The 26,407-nt window shown below is 42.7% G+C and overlaps 1 protein-coding gene across 2 annotated transcripts in view; it reads left to right on the top strand.

Moving 5' to 3' along the window:
- Window positions 1-729: 729 nt before the first annotated feature.
- LOC139564739 (protein FAM171A2-like) overlaps window positions 730-26,407 on the top strand; it is a 71,665-nt gene continuing 45,987 nt past the window's right edge. For both annotated transcript variants that reach the window (XM_071384507.1, XM_071384506.1), the window contains exons 1-2: window positions 730-968; window positions 17,267-17,494. In XM_071384507.1, the coding sequence (XP_071240608.1) occupies window positions 803-968; window positions 17,267-17,494 (394 nt within the window). In that variant the 5' untranslated portion in view covers window positions 730-802. The remainder of the gene's footprint in view (window positions 969-17,266; window positions 17,495-26,407) is intronic.

Below are 26,407 nucleotides of genomic sequence, written 5' to 3'. Positions count from 1 at the left end.
CGGCATGCTCTATAAGCAACCATTGTGTTAGGGAGACCATCATGACTCACTGAAGGCTGAGCCAGCTTCCTGTTATTGTAGAGGGGAGACCCTAGAGTGACAATAACGCTCAAATGAAATGTTTTTTATCACATGCGCCGAATATAACAAGTGTAGACCTTACCATGAAATGTCTACTCACAAGCCCTTAACCAACAGTGCAGTTCAAGAAGAGTTAAGAAAATATTTACCAAATAAAGTAGGGTAAAAAATTATAAAAGTAACACAATAAAATAACAATAACGAGGATATATACAGGGGGTACATGTATAATTTGTACATGTAGGCAGGGGTGAAGTGACTATACATAGACCAGGCAATCCTGTGTTTATGCAGCTCATCGAAAAAATTATAAGAAATAAATACCCAGATATGGCAAGAACGGTACAGTACTTATACCTATTGGTGGTTTTCTGTTACACCGACATTTTATATGCATTTCAAAACAAATTTGAATGAATAGTGGCTATTGTGCAGGCAAACAGATAGGTATCCTACTTTTAAGTGAAATGGAACACTGTGTACTTACATTGTAATTACGCTGTCCTAATGGGGTTTGAGATGGACTTATAAGGGCCCATAGACCTTCATGGGGGCCCATCTGTGAACACACTACTTTGGTACCGTCAGGGGGCGATCACGACCACCAACAAGGCAGAGCAAGCGTCCCCTCCTACGTAGCACAATGGTATTGTGAAGCCACTCCGGAGCGCGAGCCGAGCAAGGAGTGGGCATCCGAGGCAGCGCGAAAAGGGAGCACTCAATGCCAACCTCAAAAGCAATATGGATGAATGGCCACCTAAGTGGAATTGATGATGTCGCAGTAAGAATGCCACCGCCGCACACACCTCGTCTTCTTGTTCTCTTTCTTTTTCTCGGCAATCTTTGGGAAGGACTTGCTAAATCCATTTTGGACCAGGGAGCACTTGGTGAGTTATTCGTAGAGACTCGGCAAGATTCGAATTCTGAGGGGAAAGTCTGTGGTGGTGAATTGGCTGCTACCGCTAACGCATTGGCTGTTATTATTTGTGTCCCTTGTCAGTGATGAGGATGAGTTATTACCGTAAACGTCGCGTTTATTCAGCTATAATAGGCTATTGCACGAATGGATACAATTTAGTCGCCGCCTGCTCTAGTCTTGTGGCTACTTCTTTGCATTCGAGAATGGAATAGGGCTTCCGTTTTGAAACAAAGGATCCCGAACTGCAGCCTCCTTCCCTTATGGGCCGTCTGTAGGTTCAATCTGTAGGTCAATCTAACCTAACGCTTGGCTATATAGCCTATCAATAGCAGTTGCATTATTCCGTTACCATGTGCGATCTGAGTTGTGCGATAGCAATTAGGCTACGATGAGGCGTCAGCTTAGTTCAAACTTCTATCCATGCCCAGTCCGTTAACTTTATGTAACTCTGGAAGATCCCAACTAGAAATGTTCAATTAGCAAATGGTCATTCGTCAGACACCAATGGTTAGTAGAACTATTTAAAAAAAATCAAAATCAATCAAATCATTCCATGCTAGAAAAATAGGCCAATAAGAGTATAGCACGAGCTCATGTGCATTTGTGAATGCCAGATGGTCGACAAGCTTGTTTTGGCTACTGTCATCTGCACGCACCCATTGTTGACATTGTTGTTATGTCCCAAGAGGCCTCATGAATGGCCAAAGGACATCATCATTTGAACAATGTTTGTTTTGGGTTCCCAGGACTTTTGATACATTTCATTTATCCTATTTCAATTCAGTTTCTCTGCAGGAATATTTTCACAATTTTATACCCATATTATTATTATTATTATTATTAAATAGGCTGTCCTGGGACAGTAGACTATGGTGCTTGAAGTGGATGCTAGTGTCAATGCTTGGTAGTGTTTTAGCCTCCCTCTCCCATACAGTTCCCTATCCTTCAACTGGGCCAAGCACGGTTTAGTTCAAATGCTTTCAATATGTTGCAATTCCTTGTAGATACCTCTTTTTATAGCTAAGCAGGCTTTTAAGAAGTTGTGTCCATTATCTATATTTCATTAGCTACGTTTTTTGCAACCAAAGAACCCTATTTCTGGAAGATGTGCTTATTGCTTTGGACAAGCTTGTCAAGATGGGTAGAGCGTCTTAACCCATACATGTCAAATTCAGTGTACTTTAATCTTTTAGCTTCTCTAATGTTATCTATGAATAATCATAGATTATCCATGTGAATACCACTAGTTTCACCGACTGAGCAAACTGGTTGTGGTTGGTCTAATAGTTTTGCCTTGCAGCAGTGGCAACCTGTCATTCAGGGCAGGTGGGGTTTTGAGCACCATACTTTTAGGTAAAAAATACATTAAAAATATATATATAATTATATATTTTTTTTTTGGGGGGGGGGGGTCTTGCCTGTTTTGCTTGTCACATATCAGTTTGCAAACAATGTAAAAAAATAAAAAAATAAAATGTGTCATTGAGTTAATAAAGCCGCAAACAAACATGGTCTCTTTTTTGCTTTTTTGATTAAGGCAGCTCAAAAATGCTTGTGTTTCAGCCTAGCTCAGTGTTTTCTGTGGTGGTGGGGCTAGCCAGCAGAAGATACAGAGCGTTGCGCCTGATTGGCTCAGTTTTCTGTCACGATTGGCTCCGTTTTCTGTCACTCATGGGACAGTACGTCATGCCCAATTCTAAGGTTAGAGCTCAAAAATGTTAGGCGCTTGGGTTCTGAGAAGAAGGCTCAAGGTAATTGGCCACAGATAGAATGACATCAAATCACGTTATATCTACAGTAGCTTTGATTGGACAACATGTCAACATGTTACTTTCAAAGTCTTAGGTAGCAGTCATCATCAGTTGTCATCAAGTCGACAATCGACTGTCAAATCCTTTTTAATCCTTGAAGAGAAATAATAGATTTTGAAAAAATTGCAAATTCAACAATGAGTCGATTGGAAGGAATCAGTGGCTAACTGGGAGCGTTGCAAAGAAACCACTAACGTTAGCCTGCTATTCAATGGAGTGGCTGTGTTTTTCCCCCCAAGTTCCCACCATAAATCCACTTTGATGACAAAGTTTGATGACAAAATTTGCCAACAAAGAACGGTTGTGCCACCTTAACAAGGTGAGTCCAAAAATGTATTGTATGCTGCTGCATAAATGATGTAATATGCAAGGGAGAAATGTATGCTGTAGCTAAGAAAGTAATACTAGGTGTATATTGTGTAGTAAGCTGTTACTAGCCCATGTGCCTCACCCTAATAATTTGGTCTATTTTCACCAAACACATCGTTCGTGGCCCAGTATGTGATTGTTTGGCTACTTTTTTTATACAGCTTTGACAGTGCTACTGATAGTAGTTGTGGTGCTTGGCTTGCGCGTGCAAATTCATTACACACAATATTCTATAATATATTTGTGCTATTTGACGTGTCATATTTAAAGCTTATTTAACGCGTCAAATAATGTTAAATGACGTGCATCTGACACGCAAAGACCCAAACGGCGCTCAATATGCCTCATTCTAATAATGTGGTCTATTTTTACCTCCAAATTTCGCCTACTGTTCGAACTTGGTGGTGCACAAATAGCCTATAACCTGTTTTAGCGAAATGTAATCATAGAATATTGTAAGAGCTTTCTTTGTCTGTTTATATGCCCCATTTATTTATCCTACGGTTCCGACGTGTACAGGGAGTACACTGTAAGAATGGCCCATGTTCTGAACTCTGTCGCTGTACATTTCAAAAGTGCTGAACAAATAGTTATATTGACTATGTCCGTCGTCGCTTGCTCGTTAGTGTCTTAATCGAAATTGCCGATTGCCTCTTATCCACTTGTCGGCCCCTTATGCTATAGATTGTACATCTCAATTGTCAGTAGAATCCACATTTGTTTAAGCAAGTCTGCCATATCAACTATGTTTTTATGTGTAGTGGCTTTGCTGGCATACATCCCACTTAGTTGTTTTTTTGCCCCACCAAGATTTACATACTAAAATGGCCACTGCCTTGCAGTTTAGCTGTATAGATTAAACTTTCTTGAAACACTTTCAAACGGGAAATTACATCAAAGTCTCTAACACCTTGTCATTATATAATGCTATTACACCATGGGTTGATTAAAAAGTATCCCAACTGGAGAGACAGGAAATGTTGATTCATTCATTTGAAGGTGCTGTCGTCAACCACGACCGCACCTTCACCTCATATTGATTTGTCAGACTGTGTTCTTTCATTACTTTACCATAGAGCTCATGACCTCAATCTCTCCTCAGAAGTAAAGGTCCCTTTGAAGCAGTCAGAGAGCTTGGGTGGTAAACTAAGTCGAGTCGCTGAAAGAATTTGGCGCTTGTGGATTGAGTTGAGGCCGGTGAAGCTTGGTCTGACTGTTACAAAGCTTGGGTGTCTTACTTTTTTTATCGCAGTTGAAATTCCTTTCTTTTAACGGCACAGTGACTTCAATGTTCTTTCGGCTCAGTAGCTCAGCAAGAACGAGATGAATCACCACAACCTATCAAACAAAGTATACTATTACCAATTAAATGCTTGGTCTAGGAAGAAAAAGGAAATTAATTCAGAGATCAGTGGAGGGTGATGCTGTGGACATTGTCATATTGTGCCAGACTCTCTTCTTGTATCAGCTCAGCTCCTTTTGAAGATGCATATTTAGTTACAGGTAGATGTTGGGCAAATGGCCCAGCTAATGGCACCCAATTTCTGATATGGCCTGGTTAAAAGTAGTGCACTTCATAGGGAATAGGGTGCCATTTGGGACGTAGTTTTTCGGTACACACTCTGCAGCATCAGTAATCAAGGCATACATATGAATGATATACTGTTGAAATGAATTAAGAATGGATTGAACCCAGCCATGGGGATGTTATTTATTCAATGAATAACATTATAAATTAGTCTAATAGCGCAATATTCAATGTAAGCCTGACATCCCCAGAGAGAAGGTTTGTATGTTAGAGGAGTTAAGGGTACTTTGAAATACTATATATGAAAATGGTCTTATTTAAATAAATTAAAATAGACCTTTCACTGACATAAGAAATCCTCATATGAATTATTGTCCTGAAAAGGAACTTTTGATACAAGGTCATCTTCAGTTTGATGTAAACTGATCTTGATAATCTTAACATTATTTCATGCTGAATTCTGAGTGATTGAGTGGAACATGTCTTCTCTTTGTCCTCTCTCACATTATGTTATTGCCATGGTAATCTGTCCATGGTGAATCCTGCCCCTGTCTTACAAGAGCCAGGTGCTGTCTGTCATTCAAGGCTGAAAGAAACCCTAATAATGACATGCGCCATCACAACTGAGATACTCGTGCGATCGTTGATCCTTCTATGGTACGTCTCCTTGAATTATCAAACATCTATGGTGTATTGCTGGCCACTTAGCGCCTGAGATTAATTAAAAAAAACGATTTTGTGAGGATGGAGGCAGTGTTGCTGTTGTTGAGATCAGAGGTTTATGTAAAAGCATCAGCTGTGTATATCTTGCGGACTGACTGTGCCCACTGCCCAAAGCAACAACCAAAGCATGAACAATTTGTTATTCTTGGGCTGTTTCTGCATGAGCAACACCTGACTGTCCTAATCGGTCTGTGCAGCCTGCCCCGGTGTGCGGACAATAGCCGGCTAAGGCCTGGCCAGGCAAGGGTCTAATGTGAGCTGACTGCCATTGCTTTGTGTTCTCTCCACGGCCGCTGGGCAAGTGAACCATACAATCTCAAATTGATAATTGTTCAGATTCGTAATTGTTTGGCAGTACTGTCCCTTCTGTACCCTGAGATCTAGGTTTTATTGTGTTTTTATTAAGCAAAATTGTACATTTTCTTGTTCGTTTTCTATCGATGTCATGGGGTAGTTCAGTCACAGGGTGGTTGTTCTGTATAGTGTCCATATCTATACACTGCTGCACTTTGAGCCTCTATGGCAGGGGATGGCAACAGGCGGCAAGTGGGCCCAAACCTTTTGGTTTGTTTTTGGTCCAAAAAAAGCTTTACAGTCACCATATACAGTTAATCTGGAGTTTTTCCTTCATTGTGGTCGTTGGGGACCCCATTTTCTTATGGATTAGGACTACAGTCGTGGCCAAAAGTTTTGAGAATGACACAAATGCATATTTCTATGCGTATGGAACATTTGTGGGATCTTTTATTTCAGCTCATGAAACATGGGACTGTCACGATCGTCGTTAGGAGAAAGAGAGGAGGACCAAGGCGCAGCGTAATAACAATACATCTTCCTTTTTAATGAAGACGAAACAAACACTTTTACAAACTAACGAACGTGAAGCTATACAAAACAAATAAGTGCAGACACTGGCAACTTACACATAGACAATTACCGACAACCTACCTAATGACTATGGCTGCCTAAATATGGCTCCCAATCAGAGACAACGATAGACAGCTGTCTCTAATTGAGAACCAATCTAGGCAACCATAGACTTACATAAACACCTACACTGAACACAACCCCATGAACTCTACAAACACCCCCTAGACAATACAAACACCCTAGACGAGACAAAAACACACAAACATCCCCCATGTCACACCCTGACCTAACTAAAATAATAAAGAAAAACAAAGATAACTAAGGCCAGGGCGTGACAGGGACCAACACTTTACATGTTGCGTTTATATTTTTATTGAGTATATAAAGTCGTGGCCAAAAGTTTTGTTGAATGACACAAATATTAATTTCCACAAAGTTTGCTGCCTCAGTGTCTTTAGATATTTTTGTCAGATGTTACTATGGAATACTGAAGTATAATTACAAGCATTTCATAAGTGTCAAACGCTTTTATTGACAAGTACATGAAGTTGATGCAAAGAGTCAATATTTGCATTGTTGACCCTTCTTTTTCAAGACCTCTGCAATCTGCACTAGCATGCTGTCAATTAACTTCTGGGCCACATCCTGACTGATGGCAGCCCATTCTTGCATAATCAATGCTTGGAGTTTGTCAGAATTTGTGGGTTTTTGTTTGTCTACCCGCCTCTTGAGGCTTGACCACAAGTTCTCAATGGGATTAAGGTCTGGGGAGTTTCCTGGCCATGGATCCAAAATATTGATGTTTTGTTCCCCGAGCCACTTAGTTATCACTTTTGCCTTATGGCAAGGTGCTCCATCATGCTGGAAAAGGCATTTTGTCACCAAACTGTTCCTGGATGGTTGGAAGAAGCTGCTCTCGGAGGATGTGTTGGTACCATTCTTTATTCATGGCTGTGTTCTTAGGCAAAATCGTGAGTGAGCCCACTCCCTTTGCTAAGTAGCAACCCCACACATGAATGGTCTCAGGATGCTTTACTGTTGGCATAACACAGGCATAACACAGGACTGATGGTAGCGCTGACCTTGTCTTCTCCGGACAAGCTTTTTTCCGGATGCGCCAACCAATCGGAAAGGGGATTCATCAGAGAAAATGACTTTACCCCAGTCCTCAGCAGTCCAATCCCTGTACCTTTTGCAGAATATCAGTCTGTCCATGATGTTTTTCCTGGAGAGAAGTGGCTTCTTTGCTGCCCTTCTTGACACCAGGACATCCTCCAAAAGTCTTCGCCTCACTGTCCGTGCAGATGCACTCACAACTGCCTGCTGCCATTCCTGAACAAGCTCTGTACTGGTGGTGCCCCGATCCCGCAGCTGAATCAACTTTAGGAGATGGTCCTGGCTCTTGCTGGACTTTCTTGGGCGCCCTGAAGCCTTCTTCACAACAATTGAACCGCTCTCCTTGAAGTTCTTGATGATCCGATAAATCGTTGATTTAGGTGCAATCTTACTGGAAGCAATATCCTTGCCTGTGAAGCCCTTTTTGTGCAAAGCAATGATGATGACATGTGTTTCCTTGCAGGCAACCATGATTGCAGAGGAAGAACAATGATTCCAAGCACCACCCTCCTTTTGAAGTTTCCAGTCTGTTATTTGAACTCAATCAGCATGACAGAGTGATCTTCAGCCTTGTCCTCGTCAACACTCACACCTGTGTTAACGAGATAATCGCTGACATGATGTCAGCTGGTCCTTTTGTGGCAGGGCTGAAATGCAGTGGAAATGTTTTTGGGGGATTCAGTTCATTTGCATGGCAAAGAGGGACTTTGCAATTAATTGCAATTCATCTGATCACTCTTCACAACATTCTGGAGTATATGCAAATTGCCATCATACAAACTGAGGCAGCAGACTTTGTGAAAATCTATATTTGTGTCATTCTCAAAACTTTTGGCCACGACTGTACAACGTCTCCAGGTCATATTATTTGATAATTAGCCACTAAAAATCTGGATTGTGGATCTTTTGAGAATCTCAAAAATGGCTGGCTATATTGTGATGTGAAAATACTGTCTCACTAAACCGTCCAGGGGAAGTAGCAGGCAGTGTAGAGTAGATATATGGTTATGTTAAATATGGAAGCAATGTCAAGAAGAGGTCAGTTCTAATTAGCAATTCAATTATTTCTTTTTAATTATACATTCTACTGCTGGGAGTGGAGCTGAGGCATGTACAAATTAGTTGGTTTCTACTGAAGAGTGGTAGCCTGGATCCAGATCTATTTGTGCTGTCTTGCCAAATCATATGGTCACAATGACCATAGGAGTTGGCAAGACAGCGCAAACAGATCTAGGACCAGGCTAGAAAGAGTGGGTCTGTCTGACTCATAGACTTTTGCTCTGACTGACATCCTGTATTAGGATTCAGAGCATCGTGGACCAGGACCAACCAGGCTGTTTTGCTGTAGTGGTAGCCTATTGAAGGTGGGCTGGCTGTCTGCCGAGGAATTTTTGCTCAGGCAGCTGTACAGTGGGAGGAATCCGACTGTTGACACCTAACACCCTCTCTCATCTCAGAGGATACTAGTAGAGCTGTCTAGACATAGCATAGTAGCACAGCATAGCACCCCTTTGAAAATATAGACAGCCTAACACACAATGGGTGGATCCCTGAACCATGGCTCTTTCCTCGTGACTTTATTTTCCTCCTAATGACAAGTTATTCTGGAATGAGATTCATTTACATCAAAAGTGAGCCTGAAAAAATCTCAACAGCATGCCTTGTCTCTAAACAAGGACTGCCAGCAAACAATTCTTAAATATATCGATTGACTTGCTATATAGTTTTCAGTTTGGCTAGGATACTCACAGTTCATATACAACTTTCCTGCCCTTAGTAATGGATGAAATTCTGCTCCTTGGGAAATTGGATGTTTTGAAAGGCTTTCAGTAAGAAACCATATCGAATCCTTTGTCGACTGGCATTTAAAGCTAAGTCCCCTCATTATTTTCTGTTTATACTGTATTATCTCACATCTGTTAAGTGGTCTTCCACATTTTAATCTGGATTATGTTTGAGAACAGTTGACTAATTTGGCATGTAAACCTATTTGCCACACATACCCATTTTAGAAAATGTCCGAAGATAATTTTCTTGCATATTCCCAAAATACAGTTGACAGAGTGTTGACAACATATTTTGTAAAGAAAGAATGACACAAAAAGACTGATAAGAGAATAACCCATTTTAGTTGACGCTCTTATCCAGAGCGATTTACACGAGCAATGAGGGTTAAGTGCCTTGTTCAAGGCTACATCTAAAGGTTTTTCACATAGTTGGCTCAGGGATTCGAAACAGCGACCTTTCAGTTACTGGCCCAAGACACGTACATGCCGCCTTATGACATTGCAATGAAAATACAAAAGAGTTGCAGGAAGTTATGGACACAATAATGTTGTCAGTTTCTCAACTACCCTTTCTCGGTGTGAGGGTAAGTGAGCTACATTGTCGTATAACCATCATGATATCTTTCCTTGATATATTATGTTGTTAGGTTAACGCATGATCAGCCATAAGTAAATCATGAGATACTGACACTGTACAAGGTTGTTGTATTTACAGTTGAAGTCGGAAGTTTACATACACCTTCACCTTCCAAATCCAGGGCAACAGCAAAGGACATTGTGAAGATGCTGGAGGCAACAGGTACAAAAGTATCTATAGCAACAGTAAAACAAGTCCTATATCAACATAACCTGAAAGGCTGCTCAGCAAGGAAGAAGCCACTGCTCCAAATCCGCCATTAAAAAAAGCCAGACTATGGTTTGCAACTGCACATCTGGACAAATATCGTACTTTTTGGAGAAATGTCCTCTGGTCTGATGAAACAAAAATAGAACTGTTTGGCCATAATGACCATAGTTATGTTTGGAGGAAAAAGGGGGACGCTTGCAAGCCGAAGAACACCATCCCAACCGTGAAGCACGGTGGTGCCAGCATCATGTTGTGAGGGTGCTTTGCTGCAGGAGAGACTGGTGCACTTCACAAAATAGATGGCATCATGAGGTAGGAAAATGATGTGGATATATCTCAAGACATCAATCAGGAAGTTGTAGCTTGGTTGCAAATGGGTGGTTGAAAAATGAGTTTCAGGCCTCCCGGGTGGCGCAGTGGTCTAGAGCACTGCATCGCAGTGCTAGCTGCGCCACCAGAGTCTCTGGGTTCGCGCCCAGGCTCTGTCACAGCCGGCCACGACCAGGAGGTCCGTGGGGCGACGCACAATTTTGGCTAGCGTCGTCCGGGTTAGGGAGGGTTTGGCCGGTAGGGATATCCTTGTCTCATCGCGCTCCAGCAACTCCTGTGGCGGGCCGGGTGCAGTGCGCGCTAACCAAGGGGGCCAGGTGCACGGTGTTTCCTCCGACACATTGGTGCGGCTGGCTTCCGGGTTGGAGGCGCGCTGTGTTAAGAAGCAGTGCGGCTTGGTTGGGTTGTGCTTCGGAGGACTTTCGACCTTTGTCTCTCCCGAGCCCGTACGGGAGTTGTAGCGATGAGACAAGATAGTAATTACTAGCGATTGGATACCACGAAAATTGGGGAGAAAAGGGGATAACATTTTTTTTAAAGAAAAAAAAGAAAAATGAGTTTCAATGACTTCAACCTAAGTGTATGTAAACTTCCGACTTCAGCTGTATGTCAGTGCCATATACTATATGGAGATACTGTATGAAAGGCTCTGTGTATGTAATTCACCTCCACATGATAGTTTCTCTAGCTACTCCTCTTAATCCTCTCACTGACCACATACAGTATAAGCCAATGTGATGTCCCAGGCCAGCTTTAAACATCTTGGCTAGGCTACAGAGATCTACAACATCTGGACATGATGACCAAGTTGTATTACTGCATCCCAGCAACCTGCCCGTGGCCTCACTCTGATCATAGATTAGTGTAACCAGATCGTGCATTTGTGTTTTTTCCTTTCCAGCAGCTGTTTGATTCAGATACCACTCTTTTGCTCAGTGTGCTATGAGTGCCTGAACACCACATAGATTCAACAATCTTCCGTGACTAATGTAATGACTATGTAAAACAAAAACGTTTGATACCATTAATATGTACTAGCCGGTGTTTTGTGTGGGTGTGGGTGCGGGTGAACGTGTTCTTGGATGATTGTCATGGTAACAAATTTCCGCATTTCAGCCTGTTGTGTTGACGTTAGGTTCTGTGGATTCGTGACTGTAAACTATGGAAATATTGGTAATTTACACGCCACTCAGCTGTGGTGAAATCTTGTGATTTTGTTCGATTGTTCACCACTTCCTTGTGCAAATGAGCAGAAACAATTACTGTTACCCAGAAATGAAAAGTAATGACACCTTAATGATATGAATCACTGTTCATAATTACAGATCAGAAATTACTATTGGTTTCATATGGAAAAGGATGACACCGGTAAAAAAAAAAAGCAGGGACTTTGTGTTAACTCTGAGTTGATTGTAACAGTTATTTTTCTACTTTATCAATCAGAAATTGTGCCATCTGTTTGTTGATGTGTCTTATCCTGTTTTCTCATATCAAGTGTATGTAGTGTCCTCTCCTTTCTCCTCTGTGATAATCAAGGGGACTAGCCTCTTGTCCACTGGGATCCTGCCTCTAAAGGCGATCACAGTAGGGGGAACTGTTTGTGGACTTTGGCTTGAAACGTGGAACTGTGTTTTCCTGTTCTAGAACAGCCTTGATGTGTCCTGTGAGGCTGTGATTCCACACGGAACAATGCCCTGCACCAGGGCCAACACGGTCTAAATGGTGGATGGGTTTCCTCTCTGGGGACACTCAGCAGTAGTTTATAACACTTGGAAATCATCCATTATTAACATATCAACCTGGGTGTACTGTACTGTCAACCTGCTGCTGAGGAAGCTTCAATCTTTTTGATTGAATCGAAACCTTGACACGTGTAATGACAAGCTAAGTAACAACAAGCTAAGCTATCATCGCTTGCTGAGTTAGTAAGAAACGTATACGCATGTGACGACAACAGCACCAAACCATTCACTTTCTAAGTTAACAATTCATGCTGGCTATTAGTGGATAGTGGAACTCTAGTTATTCTGAAATGCCTTGGTAAAGATCCCAATGTTACACATGAAGTGCTTTCGGGGCCCTTCTTGTGTGTAACCAAAGGTAGCTTATTTTGTCTCGCCTTGTAGGTGGTAGGGTTCAAGCTGAAAGACATTCAAAGCTGTAACCCAACTTTATGGACACCTAAAAACCTTCACACACCATATAACTCTCCCTCCGGGCCCTGGTAGACAACAGAGGCCTGAGAGAGACCCTCTCTACTGATGTGCGCCAGCTGTGGATTCCCCTCTCTTTCCCTCTCTGCACTCTCTCTCTTTCTCTCTGTCTCTCCTCTCCCCTCCATGTGCAGCCTGAGGAAGTCCCTCACGATGACTTCCAGCTGGTGTATGCGAGTAGGAAGGAGGTGGAGGTGATTTGGTTAGATTTATCTCCTCTTAACTCTATCCTCGCCCTTGATACCTCTACCTCAAACCCTTTGTGTTTCATTTGGGTTACGAGCGAGTCTCCTTAGATCAAAATGTTTCCAAGGAGGTTTGACCTTGCTCATAGGAGAAGGACAGACTGGGATTGTGACACGTCAGTCTTCCATCCTATCCGCCCTCTCAGGAAACTCCCCGAAACAGCTTTACAAAGCTGTCCAGATTGAGGAAGCCCTTATGGGGAAAAAACACATGATTTCACGTGTGAAATTTCCACATGTTTTGAACATGCAACAATTTATTTCATAATGTTATTATTATTATTGTAAATAATTATAAAACCATGTGGCTTTGGAAAACATCACTTGTGATGCTATTTCACATGAAGTTTCACATGTGGATTTTCACGTGATCACAAATTTTCGATTCATGGATAAAAATGTTAACATGATGCCTACAAACAAAAAGTTGTTAGGAAGCCCCAGGGAACATCATAGAATATCTGCAGTGTTTCCCACTTAGATATGACACATTTTAACAATGTGTATGTTTATTTACACAGTAATTATTACTCAACGTCCTCACTTGGGGTTTGAACTCACAACCTCTTGGTTCACAGCATTCCGAGCATTCCGATTTCACCTATATTCCTACACTTTGGACCTCAAAGTAAATCTCAGCTTTGTATAATACACTCAAAAAAGTGATTATATTTATCATAGTGATTCAGGAGTAACATTAAAACAGAATAATATGCCCCACCAACATTAGACAACTATACTATTTTAGTTATCAGTTAATCTGACTATTCTCTCATCATTGATTTTATTTACAAACATTGTAGTAGAACATATATTATGATAAGGTTTGGCTTGGAAAGGTTTTTTCGCCTGATTTGAAACAGCGGATGTGTTGTGCACCGAAGTCCACAAGCGAAGGGCAAAGGTGAGAGAAGGAGAGTGCGTAGATGCGAGAAGCAGTTATACCGCGAACAAAAATTATCATGCTGTTTGTATGTGGCTGCTATGAAAGTGAACTGTGTTTGCGTGTGATCAAGTGTGTATTCATTCCGCCCGTTTCTATTGAAAAACGTTTCTTAAACGGAAGCAAGCCTACAGTATGTTGTAAACTTTCATTCATAGGCTAAGTTAGGTTGTAGCAACCTCATGATGGTTATAGGGAAGTTTGAGTATCATCTAGTAGCCTAAATCTATCGATGTCACATTGAGCTGGGTGAATGGAATATGAATGACAGTCATATTCTGTAATAGAAATAAGGCCATGCTCATTTTAAATGTCACCGACCGCAAATGTCACTCATTCACACCCCCTGAACCTCATCATTAGTAACTCACACGTATGCTTGAATATGTTCGTGCATCATGTCTGGGGAGGCTAAAGAAAGAAAGTGTGTGAACATTGAATAACAGCTGATTTCTATTCAAATAGCCTACAGTACCTCAATCGGCAAAATCACTCATTTATATTGAGCTGTGTAGTGTGAGAGAGGTGTGAAGTGCCTAGATGAGATTTGGCCGGTAGCCAGAATGAGATGGCTCAGATCAGATCGTGGTAGGTAATGTGTGTGTTAAAGCAATGGAATGGAAATGAGCCTACTGTACATACAGGAAGAGCTGGCTGTGAGAAAACATGGAAATGGGACGTTATTGGAATGCAGGAATACTTATCTTCCTATTCCAAGGCCACCCTGCTGCTCGGCTTCCCTCAGCCTTTCCTGAATACCCATCTGCAGAGGGAGGAAAGGAAGGAGGGAGAGAGTGATAGAGAGAGAGGGAGGTGGGAAAAATGGAGAGGTACCAGAGGGGGAGGGGGAGAGAGAGAGGGGTACCCGAGAGGGAGGGCGGGAGAGAGAGAGAGAGGGTGGGGGTGCTATTCTCATTGACGAAAGTTGAAGGAGAGGCACCGCAACGAGATTTAAATTGGAATAATATGTACATACACTTTTCAATTTATACATCACACCTTTGCCTTACCTTTCGTTGTAGCTGGCAACATGACATTCTTGCTCTGCTGATCCAATTTACCGTAAACATCACAGTAGCCACTAGCCAGTAACCAAGTGTAATAGAGTTAAGAATGTGCCATAAACTCACTCCAGAGCTAGCTGGAAATGTTGCGGACGGAGCCGTCCGATCAGTGCCTTTTAGGTGTCTCAAACTGTTGGTACGTTGTCAAGGAGGGCGGCCACGTGGGTTGCGAAGCAGAGGATCACTGGTTCGAGACCAGTACGGGGCAATTGGACAGTGGAGGAAGCTAAGCACACTGATTCCCGCAAGCAACTTTTCATCTAAAACATAACGCTATTACACTCTTGAATAACGCAACAATTCACAACCATATGCCATCAATGAAAGGGTTGTATTTCTTGTTTCTTGGCAAAGGTGTGATGTATAAATTGAAAAGTGTATGTACATATTATGGCAATTTAAATCTCGTTGCGGTGCCTCTCCTTCAACTTTCGTCAATGAGAATAGCCCCCCCACCCTCTCTCTCTCTCCCGCCCTCCCTCTCTGGTACTCCTCTCTCTCTTAATAATTTCAGATGAAATTGCAATAAAACAAGTCTCGAATATAATGAACATGTCTATACATTTCAGTGGTTTCATAAACATTAAACGTTGTTGTGCTATTGCTATTTTTACTGCACCAGTGTCGGGCTCAACGAGACAATTCTGTTTATATTGCCCTGCTTGGAGAGGGTGCGAGTGTCGTGCACAACTTCAGGAGGTTGCGGTCGAGACGTGACGGGTTTGCAAGTTTACATTACAGTAATGAGTCCATTCTCAGGATTTTGTTTGATACCTCTCGAGCATCTCCTTCAACTTTCATCACTGTAAAAAGGACCAACGTGATCGGTACCAGAGAGGGTGGTGGGAAAGATAGCGAGAGAGAGGGGGGTACTGTAAAGCCAGTTCAGTGGCAGGTTTAATATTACATTTAATTGGCATCTCATTGTATTTCCTGCCATGATTTCAGCCTTTTAGCTCTTGGCGTTGTATCCCCAAATATCAAGGAGGCACTCTCAACAGCCGCAGCTTGCTGCATTGGCACAATAAATAATATTCTGCCTAGCACTATCTGGTGGACCACCAACAACCTACTGAAGTCACAGAGGAAACGTTTTTTGTAATGTGGGCACGTAGAGGAATTGAGTACCCCTATTGAGTACCAGTTCATGCAATGTGATTTCCCTTAATAGCTTCATGTGGGTTGTTGTGTTTGTTGATTCATGTTGTATGTTAATTATGGAGATGATATCATCTTCTCGGTATGCCACCATCACTGGGCCTTGTCCTCCGCGCCAGATGGAGCTGCCAAGCGACCCATTTTCCCAACATTCTTTTCTGGGGACACCTCGTAGTATCCATAGCAACATGCATCAACTGAGCCATTGACCCATTTAGAATCAAAATAGTTTTCTCAGGGACTCTTTAGGAGCATGTGAAAATGTGAACTGGGTTTTCTCAAGGACTCTTTGGAGCATGTGGAAATGTGAACTTGGTTTTATGAAGGATTCTCTCTGTAGCATGTGAAAATGTGAACTGGGCCAATCAATGGTTGTGTGAATGGGCTAGGGTACACACACACACACACACACACACACACACACACACACACACACACACACACACACACACACACACTCTGTAGTGTTACCCCCTACAGAGTTCGTATCACAGTATGTTGAGAAAGAGTCTATCACAGCCAATAAAATCAACTGTTAATTGCAACATTTCTGTCAATAGACCTTGGACCGTGTGTGTGTGATCTCATGATCACGAGAGAGGATGTTTTCCATGGAATATATTCTTGAACTCAATAACTAGAATTGTTCTGAACAGCTCATGAGGAGTATGCCTGTATGATCCAGGTCATCACCATGGGTACTAGAAAGCACATGGTCATTGCAGTGGAATCAGCCAGCCATTCTGTCCCTCCAGATTCTGTCCCTCCAGACAGTTTGGCTTGGGTTTGGAGGATCAATCGATTCTGATGGCAAAAGTCCCAGCATGTCCTAATAGGGTCGGGCACTAGACCCCTAAACTCTATTAAATGCTTTTTTGATCTCATGGTTAACAACGATGAGTCGTCATGCCCTGTCAGCTGAGAACTAGAACACCTGAACAGAGACACGCTTGCCCTGTCATTTACTTAATGTAGTGCGAGATGACACTTGAATTTGTTATATAAGAACAACACATTTCCTATCGTTAGCTACAAGGGAACTTAGAAACTACAACCCAACTATATGTGAAAAAGAAGAACAATCTGTGTGCTCTCAGATTGCAATAAGAGTTCATTGTGGAACTTGTACGATGGCCGACAAGTTTAGCCTCCAACTTTGAATCAAAACCAAACAATACCTTTGTGCATTCATTGCAAATTATCCTGTAGGTTTCCGATTTAGTTTGAATAATTTAATAATCCTCGTTCCTGTCTCTCCACAGAGGTGCTCGTCAGAGTCCAGGTGTTTGACAACAGTGACCTTTCACCTCTGGCAGAGGCTGCAGTGGATGTTTATGGGAACCAGTCTACCTTGGCATCCAGCAAGGCTGACAAAGATGGCGTCGTCATGGTCACCTTCCTGTACCGCCCTGGCACCTGGGTCATTGTCACGGCAACAAAACAGGGCTTTGTCACTAACTCCGCCCCCTGGCATGCCATCCGCATCCCCTGTGAGTATTGTGTTTCGTCCCTAACTATCACTTTTTCACCTCAGGAATGAAAAGAATGTTGTGTTGTTGTGGTCTACCACCATTCCATCAAAGTCTTATTCGTACTACTTTGTGTGGTCACGTTAACTTCATCCTCACAAAGTTATATTTTAAATACTGATGGCTAAACTATGCAAGTAATGGATGAATTACAATAATAATTACCAGAATCCTTTGGTACATTTGATGGAATCAGAGGCCAGGATGCCATCATAAAGGAATGTCCAACAAGCCGTCTCTGCCGATCTGTCCTCTGTGGGGTTGTGGACAGTCCTACCCAGTTGTTGTTTAACCTCAAATTCACCACCCCATTTCCCCTCCATTGCCTCCTCCTCTCTGGGTCCACTGCCAGCGTGTTACCCCTGCGTTGGCACACCCCAGATGACTCCCACCATCTGTAGTATATCTGTCTCCACCCGCCCACCCCATCTAACCCAGTTGTTGCTGTAGTTATATCCCACCCTCTGAGCTGCAAATTCATCCGTAAGGGAAAGAGCTGTCCTGTCGGCACCAGCGGATGGAAGCCACTTAGCTGTTAGTGCTGGTCTACTTTTAGCATTAGGGCCAAAAAGTGACAGGAGTCCGGACCTGTATGAACTGTATGTTGTCCTCCACCATCCACCTTTAAGACTTTAAGTAACCCCACAGCTGCTTCATGGATCCTGGTCAAAAGTAGTAGACTATGTAGGGAATAGGGTGCCATTTGGGATGCAGCCCCATGTCTGTGGTGTTTTTTTTTTTTAAGCGTCTCCTCTCTGACATGGCACTGGTTCTTGAGGGTAGAATTGCATGGATGCCAATGCCATCATGCCATGGATGGGGCTGTGACGATTTTTTAATAACCGTGTAAATCGCCGATGCATAGCTGGAGCCCTGAAGACCGCAATGAAAAGAAAATAACCATCATAACTGTTTTAATATCATAAAATAATAAAAAATCATTCAAATCAATTTCATATTCAAGTCGACAAACTTTACCCAAAAGCAGCAAAGTAAAAGTAATCCTGGTTTACATCTAACAGCCTATCTAAGGACAAACGAGAGGAAGACAAACTAGCCAGTTTTATCATTTTGTGTTGTGGAACAAACAGCTAACTGAAGACGCGATGGCCGGGCAATCAAAAAGACGACACGCGAGGTAAGGTTGGGCGCTATCCAGATTTTCATACGTCATACGTTTCTGTACCATACCGCTTAGATTTGTTATAGTTATACATAACTTATAAGCAGTGGTGTAAACCATACTGTTTTTCTAAATATCCCGGTATACGATATAAACTGTACATCGCTCAAGCCTACTGGGCAGTATCCAGATTTTCATACTCTTATACCGTTTCTGTACCATACCAGGGTATATGTATTACTGAATGTGCAAACAAGGAGTGCTATAAAAAACATATACTGTATATATTGATATATATATATATTATTACCAAACAATTTAGGCAACAGGAATCTTTATTCAGGAGAGGTTTGAATGTCTCTGCTGTAACAAAGAAGCTTGATCTTGACATCTAGCCACTTAGCTAGCAAGTTAGCGAACCAAATGCATAGCTGGAGCCCTGAGCTGGATATCATTTATTTGACACATCTTAGATTTCTTATACTTATACTTAATTTATAGAGTGCTTAATTTGACCCGGATCCTGCCAAAACAGATTTTACTTCGTTTGTTCCGGCACCTATTTGCCAGGATCCGGTACCTCTCACGGTATGATTTATAACTTTTTCCACAGTTCGCACTATAAACATTCTAATAAAAGTGATCAGAGTTTAGTCAAGTTGCCTTGACGTTATTTCTTCCCCCAGAAAAACCATCATGTCAAAGCGCAGGGATCCTTCTGTGTAATCACCCTATCCTGCCACACTGATTACAGACCTGCGCTCATATTTTCACATGGAGGTTATGGGGAGGGCCGGTGAGGTAAGAAACTGATCTTGACACAGGTCTTGGTAGTGGTGATGAGCTAGTGAAGAGGTCCCTATGTAATCTCGTCACTTAGCCTAGGCTAGTCATCTTCCTACTCAATATGAAACAAAAAAAATTGATTAAAAAAGACAAATCAAGTTTGATGAAATTTTGAAGTAAAAAAAATCAAGAGAAAGATGGTGAATCGAACCCGAAACAAGCCGGGGAACTGTCAGTGCCAGAGGAGAGGAGTGAGGGGCAAACTGCTCCTGATTGCGATGCCTTAGCTAGCAGCGCCGCTAATCCCACCTGTTCAGCACCACCACTGGCACCTCCACTAGCTAGTAGGCCTACTAGCGAGTCAGACTCGGTGGGAGAGGGGGACGGGGAGCTGGACAGTGAATCTACTGATGAAGTGCTCAGAGCAGGTGCAGTTTGGACAGAAGCTCAGTTCACGAGCAGGCAAACGTGTAACCCCTGGCTTTTCATGCAAAATGCAAAGCTGGGCTGTACAACATGCAAAAAGGTACAGTAGGGAACTTGGGTCTAGAAAAGACGGGAGGGATTAAATTAGCAAAAGAGTAGGTGGAATGCACAGTAACGTCCTCTGCCGCCGACGTAAAAAAATACAAGTTTTTGAACATACCTGAATCCAAGGTGCATTTGGTGGCAGCAAGCATTGTAGACAAGGCGAAAGAGGGTACCCAGGTTATAGTTAACATTCAAAATAGAAAAATAGACGCAACAGCCAGAATCTTACGAACAGCCTTACAAGGAGTCTAAACGTCATGGCTTTGAGCAAGAAACGGACTGTTAGGAGTTAAATGGACTTGACATGGGTAGAGTCACTGTGGGAGATTTAGAAAACTAAGGTAGGAACACATTTGTCCTTCACAAACTTGTTCTGTACTCTGAATAGGCACTTCATACTTCGTGGTGATTTCATTGAGTCCTCTGTAATCAATGCATGGACGTAACCCTCCATCCTTCTTGGCCACGAAGAAGAAACCAGCCGACGCAGGAGAAGTGGATGTGCGGATGAAACCTTGTTGGAGTGACTCTTGGATGTAATCCTCCATGGCCTGGGCCTCAGCCACCGACAGAGGATAGATGCGTCTGCGCGGAGACGCTGAGCCCGCAAGCAGGTCGATGGCACAGTCCCAGGGGCGATGAGGAGGAAGATAGGTGGCGCGGGTCTTGAAGAATACCTCGCGCAGGTCCTGGTATACCTCCGGGATGTTGGGCTGAAGTGCAACCGCAGGACTCTCAACTGACATGGAACCACAGGGAATGGGATTCGGGTGACCAGTCTGATTCTCATCCTCGACCATGAGATTTTGGGGTAATGGTGTTGAAGCCAAGGGAGGCCGAGGATGATCTGGTGCAGTAGTAATGAAGAAGGGGATATTCTCCTGATGAATGCTGGAGGGGAAGAGCGGGAGTAGACGTGACACCGGTACCTCAGAGCCCCCCGGATAACGCCCTCTCTCGCACTCACTATGTGTTCCGGGACCGCCCAATTTACAAATTAAGCAGTGTACCCCAACCTCTGATCCCAGGGTTGGATTCAATTACACTATAAATTCAGTTAATTCAGGAAGTAAAGTTTAAGTTAGTATCGGAATATAAAGTTGGCGTTGGAATATAAGTTTCCTTCCTGAATTGACTGACTTGAAAAAGAATACTTCCAAACCCTGTTGGATCCCTTCACTGATCTGGCTCCTTACCTTAGACGGTGGTGGGAATATTTCCTCTTGTTTCGTCGTAATTCATACCTCATGCCATTTGAGTTGATCATGTTTCCGAAAGCATCTGTTGTCACTCGAACAGCCGGGCGGATTGATCCAGCACACATTTCTTGTTGATAGTCTCTCTTGAGACCTCCAAGCTTTTAAAAGGCCAATAAGCTTTTAACTGCCATTCATTTGCGGGCGGAGAGCTGCCTCAGAAGGGATGGAGCGTTACTGTAGCTCTTGCCTCTGTTACACCAACAGCACCTTTTTGTTCCAACGCTTTTTTTTAACCTGCTCTCTCTGATCCTGTAGCCTACATTCAATAACATATGGTCAAAATGATTGAATGAGAAACAATGTTCATCCAAGTGGTAAACCTCTTTCTTGGATTTTTGGTTTTATTTTTGTTTTGTGTTTTTGTGTTTCTTTTTGTGTTTCTCCTTTTCACAAACCTTTTTAACTGCTCTTCCATTTCACGCCTGCGTTTGTCCCCCGCCGTTGTTGTCTCTGTCAACAAGTTCTCTGCACAGAGCACACAGTCAGCAGACTTAACTTGGTAATTATGGGTATACAGAAATAGACAAACTTCAATGTTCCCAAGTTATCCCCCTGGGCCCTGCCTATTACCCCAATGAAGTTTCCACGGATTCTGGAATCATTCTGAAGTGAACTGGATTGATTAAGCTTTCTTAATTTGGAATATATTTCATCATCTATTTATTCTCTATAGGTCAATACTATAATCCTATTCTATTTAATTGCAGTATATCCATTTAAATTCCTGAGCCGTTTTAATAAGGCACTGTATGGGAAATTGGAGAAGGCTGCAGAGTGCTGACAACAGAACAGAATCATGTCTTTGATGATTGTGATAATGAGAATCCACTCGGTCTGTTTGCATTTCACAAACTTTATAGACACTTTTTAAGCCATTATGACATTGCAGAAATCTGAAGAGGGATGCTAGCCTGGTCCCAGATCTGTTTATATAGTCAACTCATATGATCGTTATCACAGGGTAGGATTTGGCAAGACAGCACAAACGTATCTGGGACCAAGCTGGAGATATACCGCCGTATATCACAATAACTACCATATGTGTGTAAACACAAGTTAAACAATAACTGTTAATGTACTATAACCATGACTCAACAATCTGAGAGAGGATGTGGGTCGGCCCTGCATCCTTTGTCCCTTATGCTTTCAAACCCAAAACGCTTTCCCCCTTTGAGAGATGTCTCTTCAACAGTCTCCGTCTGGAGTGTTCTGTTCATCACTGACTATGTTTGACCCTCTATTCTCCTTGCATATTTTATTATCGTCGGTCTAAGAGAAACAGCCCGGCTAGGCCATCCCCTCCAGCCCTTCCATAATCTGTGGTTGTCATGCAAGTCCCAGGGATGGATGACTCACTGCAATCACTGATACAGTGCCTTGCAAAAGTATTCACCTCCTTTGCGTTTTTCCTATTTTGTTGCTGTACAACCTGTAATTTAAATATATTTTTATTTGGTTTTCATGTAGTGGACATACACAAAATAGTCCAAATTGGTGAAGTGAAATGAAAAAAATTACTTATTTTGGAAGAAAAAAAAAACGGAAAAGTGGTGCGGGCATATGTGACCACCCCCTTTGCTAAGAAGCCCCTAAATAAGATCTGGTGCAACCAGTTACATTCAGAAGTCACATAATTAATTTAATAAAGTCCACCTGTGTGCAATCTAAGTGTCACATGATCTGACACGTGATCTCAGTATATATACACCTGTTCTGAAAGGCCCCAGAGTCTGCAACACCACTAAGCAAGGGGCACCACCAAGCAAGCGGCACCATGAAGACCAAGGAGCTCTCCAAACAGGTCATGGACAAAGTTGTGGAGACGTACAGATCAGGGTTGGGTTATAGAAAAATATCATAAACTTTGATCATCCCACGGAGCATTATTAAAATCCATTTTTTTTTTTAAATGTAATGAATATGGCACCACAATAAACCTGCCAAGAGAGGGCCGCCCACTAAAAATCATGGACCGGGCAAGGAGGGCATTAATCAGAGAGGCAATAAAGAGCTGCAAAGCTCCACAGCGGAGATTGGAGTATCTGTCCATAGGACCACTTTAAGCCGTACACTCCACAAAGCTGGGCTTTACGGAAGAGTGGCCAGAAAAAAGCCATTGCTTAAAGAAAAAAATAAGCAAACACGTTTGGTGTTCGCCAAAAGGCATGTGGGAGACTCCCCAAACATATGGAAGAAGGTACTCTGACTAAAATTGAGCTTTTTTGGTCATCAAGGAAAACGCTAAGTCTGGCACAAACCCAACACCTCTCATCACCCTGAGAACACCATCCCCACAGTGAAGCATGGTGATGGCAGCATCATGCTGTGGGGATGTTTTTCATCGGTAGGGACTGGGAAACTTTATTCAATTAAATTCTTTAAGAATTTAAGGAATGATGGATGACACTAAATACAGAGAAATGCTTGAGGGAAACCTGTTTCAGTCTTCCAGAGATTTGAGACTGGGACAGAGGTTCACCTTCCAGCAGGACAATGGCCCTAAGCATACTGCTAAAGCAACACTCGAGTGGTTTAAGGGGAAACATTTAAATGTCTTGGAATGGCCTAGTCAAAGCCCTCAATCCAATTGAGAATCTGTGGTATGACTTAAAGATTGCTGTACACCAGCAGGAACCCATCCAATTTGAAGGAGCTGGAGCAGTTTTGCCTTGAAGAATGAGCAAATATCCCAGTGGCTAGATGTGCCAAGCTAATAGAGACATATCCCAATAGACTTGCAGCTGTAATTGCTGCAAAAGGTGGCTCTACAAAGTATTGACTTTGGGGGAGGTGAATTAGTTATGCACGCTCAAGTTTTCTGTTCTTTGTCTTATTTCTTGTTTGTTTCACAATAAAAAATATTTTGCATCTTCAAAGTGGTAGGCATGTTGTGTAAATCAAGTGATACAAACCCCCCAAAAATCAATTTTAATTCCAGGTTGTAAGGCAACAAAATAGGAAAAATGCCAAGGGGGGTGAATACTTTCGAAAGGCACTGTATGTTTCATTGTGCAACGAGACGAGGTGCCTCTTGCTCACAGCTCTGATTGACTCAGCTGATGTCAGCGGGCCAAACCTGAACTGGACACATCCTGGAAGGATGGATGATACAACTGATGTCTCGGAGGCATTTTAGCATTGTTTTATTGTAATGTTGACTCTCTGTCCCCTAATGTGGATTCTCGCTCTCTCTCACTTTTCCATCTCCATCTGTCTTTCCTCCCCATCCCCCTTTCCTTCTCCCCTGTGTCAAATGCACCGCTTTTTTTATCCCTCTGCCACAGTCTTTTCTGGCTCTAGCTCTGGCTCTTGTCTCTCCCCACATCTGTTCCCCAGGCCCAATGCTGTATATGCTCTGCTCTGACAAGCAGTCACCTTTCCTTCTTTCTGCTTCCCATGGTGGAGAATATTAAGCACTTTGGGATCTGTGTGTGTATGCGTGTGGGATCTCTGAGTGTGTGTGTGGTGTGCATGTGTCCCTTTGCAATCTGTGTGCGTGTGTGCGTGCGTGTCTGTGTGTGCGTGAGAGAAAGGGGTGAATGTCCCAGTTATCTCAGTTAAAGCAGTGTCTATGAACCTGAGGTGGTGTAACCTGCCAGGCTCACTCTAACAGTAGCTCTTAGCTCTTGGAAAGCATCCACCCACTCGAAGGGCATACTCATACAGCCTAATAATTCAAGCTGCAGGGAACGGTGTAAACAATGCATGCTGCATCGACTTTCTTTCTAAACCACAGTGACTTCAATATAGACATCTGCACACAAAGCTTTCCCTTTATGGAATGATCAGCATTTAACGTACAGTACACAGTCTATATCTTACCAAGCTGTAGACATACGTATTGTGCATCCAATAACATAAAATAAATAATGATAATTTGAATTATTGTATTTTTAGCTCTTGCAGAATGCATCAAGCAAATGACAACTGTATACCAATTGATTGATGCAGATGAGTGTGCACCTGGTTTTACTGTGAGGATCTGTGCAACAACAAAATTCACAAAAAGCGTGAAAAATGTTTTGAGTCCTTGAGTACATGATGTCTCCGCTGCTGCCTTATGCACACAGACTTATAGCTCAGGGGGGGTACATCAGTAGCAGCAACACCCTGCTTCTTCTCAATAACAGATGGGCATTAGCCTGGATTAACCCAGACTGAACACTGTTCTCAATGGTGCATTCAGGGTTCAGTCTGGTTAAACCAGGCTAGATAGGCACTGGGCACTGCAGCTTACTCCAGCCAACATGATAATGTGTCCTGGAGAGTAGCCATCACTTGCTACAGCTTCAGAGGGTCCAGACAGCCCAAGGCTATACTGGTCAGTGGGTATAGTCAGATCCCACATTCTGGAGAAAACAATGTCCAAATGCCAAACAGTTGAGTTGTCATTCCTGCTGATGCTGAGCCAAGTAATGAATGCCATTCAATAACCTTACTCTACTTCCGTGGTTCCCACACTATGGGGCTCGAGGGGCACCCCAAAACTCAGTCCTGCTTTCAACTTACTATCTATCACAAGTTGTCCGTATGTAGCCAAACGTAGCTGCTGCTCATTCCGTTTGCTCGAAAATTGATAAATGGTTAAAGGAAGTAAGGCCCGCATCCATAGAGACACATGCCAGCTCTACTGGTAGTACTGCTACTACCAGCAGCAGTTGTTCTGCTTCCACAAGCACATCCAATGCTATCATCAGTAATTCTACTTTTGTTGCTAGCCCAGCTAGCATGGACACTGACAGTTGTGAATCTGATGCAGCCGAAGAGCTGCTGCCCCTTTACCCAGGAAAGAATCAAACAACAGACAGGGATGTTGAACCATCGAAGTGGCGCAAATATGATGAGAACTAGATTGATTTGGGGTTCACTTATATTGGGAGTAGTGCCTTTCCTCGGGCCACAGTGTGTTATATGTGCAAAAGTACTATCTCACAACTCGATGAAACCTTCACTCTTGGGCAGACATTTAGAAACGAAACATGCCAATTTCAAAAATAAGCCATGGATGTTTTTTGAGCGAGAATTAAGACGACTTTCGAGTAGTAAGTCATGTATAAAAGCAGCAGATACCATTCATAAGAAGGGCTAGAAGCGTCTTATATGGTGAGCTACTGAGTGGCTAAGACAGGCAAGCCCCATACTATTGTGGAGGACTTAATTATTCCTGCTGCCGCG

Source organism: Salvelinus alpinus, chromosome 36 (assembly GCF_045679555.1).
Source record: "Salvelinus alpinus chromosome 36, SLU_Salpinus.1, whole genome shotgun sequence".
Lineage (NCBI taxonomy): Eukaryota > Metazoa > Chordata > Actinopteri > Salmoniformes > Salmonidae > Salvelinus > Salvelinus alpinus.
This window is presented reverse-complemented; position numbering and strand designations above follow the sequence as displayed.